At 49.5% G+C, this 6000-nt stretch overlaps 1 protein-coding gene across 2 annotated transcripts in view; it reads right to left on the minus strand.

Moving 5' to 3' along the window:
* Positions 1-2024, minus strand: part of PGBD5 (piggyBac transposable element derived 5) — a 79088-nt gene extending 77064 nt beyond the window's left edge. Inside the window, exon 1 of one of the 2 annotated variants that reach the window (XM_044420693.1) lies at positions 1568-2024. In XM_044420693.1, the coding sequence (XP_044276628.1) occupies positions 1568-2012 (445 nt within the window). In that variant the 5' untranslated portion in view covers positions 2013-2024. The remainder of the gene's footprint in view (positions 1-1567) is intronic. The other variant, XM_044420702.1, reaches the window with a different exon arrangement.
* Positions 2025-6000: the final 3976 nt, after the last annotated feature.

The following is a 6000-nucleotide window of genomic DNA, read 5'->3' on the forward strand; positions in this document are numbered from 1 at the left end:
CAGTGACTCCAAGCTGAACAGATGGGCAGCCTCTGCGAGGAGGAATTTGTTGTATCAGTGATACAAAAGCTGGCTCTGCTGTGTGCAATACGTGACCGCTCTGTACCCGCAAGTCATCACTTGATGTGGCAGTCTCTGAGCTCAGCAGTCATTTGTGAGCTTCCCCTAAAACTGGCAAAGGCAAACGGAAGCTACAAAAGCTTGGCTGTCAAGTGAAGCCTTGCTCCTCCTGCATTCAGGTTGCACCAGACAAGGGCAACTCATGCACCAGCTTTCAAAACTAGCCACCCCTCCATGACTAAGCTTTCAAGATTTCTGACTGGTGTGTGAATCTAGAATGGGTTGAAGGAAATCAAAGAAAACTTGCGCTCCATCCAATCCTGAAAGAAGCAAACAGCCATCATGACTGTACCTATTGTGTTGCCAATTTCCCACCCTGAAGAACTCCTTTCCCTAAAGGCAGGAGGGAGTCTGCCTTCAAGCCAGTCCTTTAATGAGGCCAGAATGCAGTCAGACATTCCGGCTGCGCTGTCGCACTCATGCTAGCATCCCTGGCAGACACCTGAGAGATACAGCTTCGCTCATTTTTATGGGCTGCTGCCCAGCTCTTTACAAGATGTGGTGCTCAGCCATCAAATAGCCAAGCACTTGCAATCCGGAAGCCTGAGCAATGCTCATGCATTCTGTTTGAAAGAATCACTTTTTTTAATATGGCACAGATCTGCTTGGGTTTTTTAAGAACACCGCCACACTTCCAAGACACCTCTGCAGCTCATCCACACTCTAGAGACCAGACAGCACCGATAGGTGGGAGCAGGAGAAGGAATCTCTGGATCTGAGAACCGTCATCTAGCAGGCCAAGTTTGCAGAGACCTTGAGGATTTGCCCTCCAACCAAACAGATTGCGGAGGGCGGGGGGGCGAGACAGAGCAAGGATTATTCTCCCCTTCTCGTTTGTGCTAGCTCAGCCTCGCAATTCAGGCAGCAGCACGAATGCAGCCCAGCACGGGCAGGTCCCCCTCGCTCTTTCAGGATCCCACAGCAGATGCCTCCGAACTCCGACAGGGCCACCCTTGCTCGCGCGGAGTTCTAAGCGGAGGTGTCCGACCGACAGACCCCGCGCAGACACGCACAGCTCCTCCGACCCATTCCTCCTCTCGGAACAGGAGACCACACACCGACTTCCGGATGCAACAGGGGACCGTCCAAGCACCCCACGCTCGCTCAGCCTTCTGCAACGAGGAGGCGGCGGCGAGCCTGGAAGAAAGAGCTTCTCCGTCCAACAACCGGCGCGGAGAAAGCCATCCTTCCAGCAGCTCCTGAGACCACTTTCCTGACCTCGCCACTTTCTTTTCTAAGCAGGACTTCGGGAAGTCCTCCTAAGCCGTAGTAGCGGCGGGTTCTTGGGAGAGGTGGGGGGGGGGGGCAGGCATGAAAACTGTTCTTAAACTGCACAGGTCACTGCTCCCCACTTTCAGCCAGTCCTTTCCACACCCCGACACACGCACAGCGACCCACACATTTTGACACCCCCAGTCGCACCCGCGCTCACGTCGAGCCAATTTACCGCTGGTATCCTTGAAGGCAGGGGTTGGCGTGTGTCTCAGGCTGGGACTCCAGCCCCTCCCGCCTTCCTCCTCGTCCTCCTGTTCCTGCTCCGGCTGCGACGGCTCCAGGGGACCCGGGCAAGCCGCCTCCGAGCCGCCCTGCGCCGGCGGCGCCGCCTTGGCAGCGCGGCGTCCCCCAGTCCTGCCCCGGTGGTTGCGTCCGCCCTCGGCTGGAGCTCTGCGCGCTGCCGCCGCATCTTCCTCGTCGCCCTCGTCGTCGTCGTCGTCGGAGGCCGAGGGGGACTCGGCGGTGGTGCTGTAAAAGGGGTTGCCGCCGCTGCTGTCCTGGCCCGACTCGCCGAAGACGTCGTCGGAGATCTGCAGACTCTCGTAGCGGCAGCGGGCCGCCTCCAGTAGGGACAGCGCCTTGAGCCGCTGGCCGCCGCCGCCGCCCTCCGCCATCATCTCGCCCGGCGACGCCGGCGTCAGCAGCAGTCCGCGTTCGGCCGGGTCCTCCGGGCGCAGGCAGCAGCCGAGCAGCAGCAGCGGCTCGGCCACCGAGGGCGGCAAGCAGGCTGGGGAAGCGGCGCCACCGCTTTCTCTTTCTCTTTCTTCTTCTTCTCCTCCTCCTGCTCCGCCGCCGCCTCGGAGCCCAGCCTCCCGCTCTCCCCGGCACAACCCGCCCCTGTGTGTGTGCAGAGCCATGGGTGGAAGCAGCCAGCTCAACATCGCTCCAGATGCCTCATCGAGCCAATTATAGCTGCAGTCCCGAAAGCGGGAGGTGGGGTTTTATGGGCGCTCCCGACGCCGTGGACCCGCCCACGTCCCCGCCCCCAAGTGGGAGGGTCTCCGCCCTTTAAAGCGCAGGGTCGCCTAGGAGGAAAGCAAGATGCGGTCCCTGCTGTCGCGAGCCGCGCGGCCTCCCCGCTCCCCCTCGGAAGGGAGGCGGCAGCCGGCGGATACTTCTCAGCACGTGATCTGAAAACACGCCCCGGGGTTTTCCACCGCTCTCCGGAGGCTCTCGTAGGCAAAGGAGCATGATCTTTGCTTTCCCCTCCGAAGTTGTTGGGCCACGACGCCCAGCATCTCCCCCACTTTCAGTCCCACGGATCTGGAAGGCACCCGCCCGGGGAGGCTGCGTTGTTCGGCTTGCCTCCCCTGCTTCAGGTCCACTTGGAGCTGTCCGCCGGCTCTGGTGCTGAAGTGCGCCAACGCACAAGGAGCCTGGAAGAGCGAGCGAGGCATGAATCTTTTACCACAAGAGGCTGAGTCATGACTGACCATTTGGCACATGGTCCTCACAGGAGGAGGACTAGCGGCAGGACCCAGCGGGACCGGAGCCAGGAGGAGCCGGAAAAGAACCAGAAAAGCTGCACGCCTTTCTGCACATACTGTGGCGTATCACAATCGCCCAGCAATAATAACCTCCTGTCACATCCGCTTCATCGAAAATAGCATCTGCAGCCACGCGTGTTGCACTCAGCTGTGATTAAGGTCTTCAAGTCACTTTCATGTCGGAGTAAATTGAATTGGCACTAATGCATCACCAAGCGAGAGAGATAGAGAGGATATTTTCCATCAGCTGAAAAAGACTGTGAAAAGCAACAGTGTTGTTTATTTTCAACTCTAGAAGTTGCCAAGGTTATGAAAAGAACCCCAAATACCAAAATATTCACAAGTCAATATTGTGTCTGAAACAATGGCTGATATTCTATCCACACAATGCCAACCATTTCTAGAGCTAATGAATGCATAAAAGATGCAACCAATATATTTGATACCATTAGCTGTCTGCAACAAATCAAATTGCTCCCATTCCAAGTCACTCTGAATTTTTCTTAATGCACTTCAATTTAACATGCAATGATATAAATTATGCCCAGGGACCTCAAAATGCACATCTGCATTAACACTTAAACTGCTCTATGAGAAAGTGCCAGAAAGGTAACACTAAGAGTGTGCATGCTTTTCATTTTTTTTATTTAATATTTTTATAGGGCCTGGTACAGTGCAAAATCTGTAGTGACCATGGTTCTCCCATTTTCCTTCTTTTTCAACAGGCCATGTGCAAATACATGGGGTTTTGCTGGACTAGTTAAATAACTTTTTGTTTTGGTTCTACAATTAAAACACATACATAGTTCAGATATCATTACTGATATCATTTTTTCCAGTACTAATACTGTTGCTGAAACTCTTTTTATTAAACTGTTAGGAAAATCATTCCAGCCTCAGAGCACTCAAAAGAGTTGCTTTAACCAGTATATTCTTTAGGGAGCTGATTAATTTGATTTTTTTTAAACACAGGTCACTCTCTTTCACTTTTTCCTAGACCTAAATAGGCTCTGATCTACCTATAATCACAGGCAGGTAACTTTATGTAATCACTGATAGACTGAAGTTTTGATATACACCCCCATTCACTTCTTGGCTTGGTTAAATATCTGAATATCTGAAGGAATGCTTCTCCTTGTATCAGCAGGTACATGCTTTAAGATGGATCTTCTCCAAGGACTTGTGGTACATTCGGTAACAAGAAGTAAGAGAGTTTTCTGGGTTGTGACACCCTGGTTGTGGAACACCTTGCCACCTGGGAATTATGTTTTGTTTTGTTTTTTCATTACCAGGTCAAAAGTTAGTTGTTTGCCTAGACATTTAAACTGCTTTATCTTAAGCTGGTTGGTGTGAGCTGTCTTGTGTATTTATTACTGATACTGCAAAAATACAATATTTAAAATAAATAGTAATAAATAATGGCACATGCAAATGAGGAAGTGCATGCAACTGTACATCTACATCAGAAGGATATACCAAAGACTGACTATTCGATATCTCTTGGCTGGATTCAGACAATCATTTGTATATATATTCAGTCAGAACAGAACTAATTTCTTTTAGGATAAGGTTGTAAATATCTTTGACATGTCCCTGCTAGAGGACTTCTTGGAGGATGGAGAACTTGAGCTTCCAGATATAGATGCGATTGAACTATCAGTGTCAGAAGATCAGGAGGACCCTGGATCCTTGAGAAATGGCTACGTGCCTGTTAGGAGGACATAGGCCAACTTACTTGCAGAAGAGTGAGCTCTAACTGCAGGATTAAAGGTTTGGCCAGAGAGCTCTGATACACTGCCCCTGATTCTTGAATGGGACTGAGTAGGCACTGGTGTTAAAACCTTCAATGTTATAGCTGTAGCGTAATGGAACTGCAATAACATATAAAGCTTTTATTCCATTTTGAATTATATTAGCTGACTTTTCCCATTCTACAAACCCTGCAAAAATGGCTGGAAAGCTCAGGCAAGGAGGATGACAGCATAATGGAAAGTCCCTCCAAACGTCCATGAGTATGTGGTCATGAGTGCAAAATAAATGTCTCATGTAGAGAAGATCTTGAATTCCCACTTTACTCTGCTGCTTGCCTCCCTGATGTATTTGCTTTACTTTGGTTTAGCTTACTTTGGTTTTTATTTCGATACTTTACCTGCCTGCATGTTCCCTTACTGGACTGAAACCTTGGTGCATCACCATTTGTCTGTGTTGTGACTTTCCCTTTTGGAGTGCCCCATAACTCAGAGTCTGCCTCAGTCAAAGCAGGACAATATTTAAGTTGTAAAGTCAAAGGCAGAGTAGTTGTAGTTTCAAACACTTCTTTAGGTTTGCTTCTTTAAAAGAGAAAGCTGATATCAATGAGTCTACAAAGTATACAGAACATCATATATAAGTTGTTCCCAACTTGGTATCATCTGGGTATGGTGAACTCCAGCTCACATCATACCCAGCCGGCATGGCCATTGACTGGGTATGATGAGAGTTGTAGTCTAACACATCTGGAGAACATTAGGTGAAGCAAGACCACCACATTCCAGGTGTGCATGGAAGACAGAATGGGGTGTACTGGTAGATTCCTGGGTAATCTGAAGTAGACCAGCAAGGATGTTTTGGTCCAGCTGTTTGAATCCCGTTAAGGCCTCCTTAATTATACTGCTGAAATACAGAAAACTTGGATTTGCTTTGGACTGTGTGGAAGAACTGTGAGGCCCATTCTTTCATTCTAAGTGTTTGTCATTTGCACCTGACTGAATTTGGTAGAACTTGGGGCTCTAGGAAAAAGAAGAAGAAACTGAACCTACAAGCCTGAAGTCCGCTTGGTCTCATCACATACAACATGTTGCTAAGCAAAATGACTAGCCAGTACTTGACAGGGAAGTAAGTAATCTTGTAAAACTAAATCTGGCTCAACCTAATAGATGATTGCAGATCATATCCTGCCTCATGTCAATTACTATGCCTATGTTTGAGCAGTTAGACAAGACCTGGCACAGTAAAAAGAATACTGTATCCATGGCAACCTGAAGTACAGCTGTTAACTTTTGCAACATAAAGCGTCTTCCTCTTGGATCAACTAGGAACGATTCTTCCCCTTAGATCGAATTCCTGCAGGTGGATTTCA

This window comes from Varanus komodoensis, unplaced genomic scaffold, assembly GCF_004798865.1.
Source record: "Varanus komodoensis strain SLA01 unplaced genomic scaffold, ASM479886v1 scaffold1, whole genome shotgun sequence".
Classification (NCBI taxonomy): Eukaryota; Metazoa; Chordata; class Lepidosauria; order Squamata; family Varanidae; genus Varanus; species Varanus komodoensis.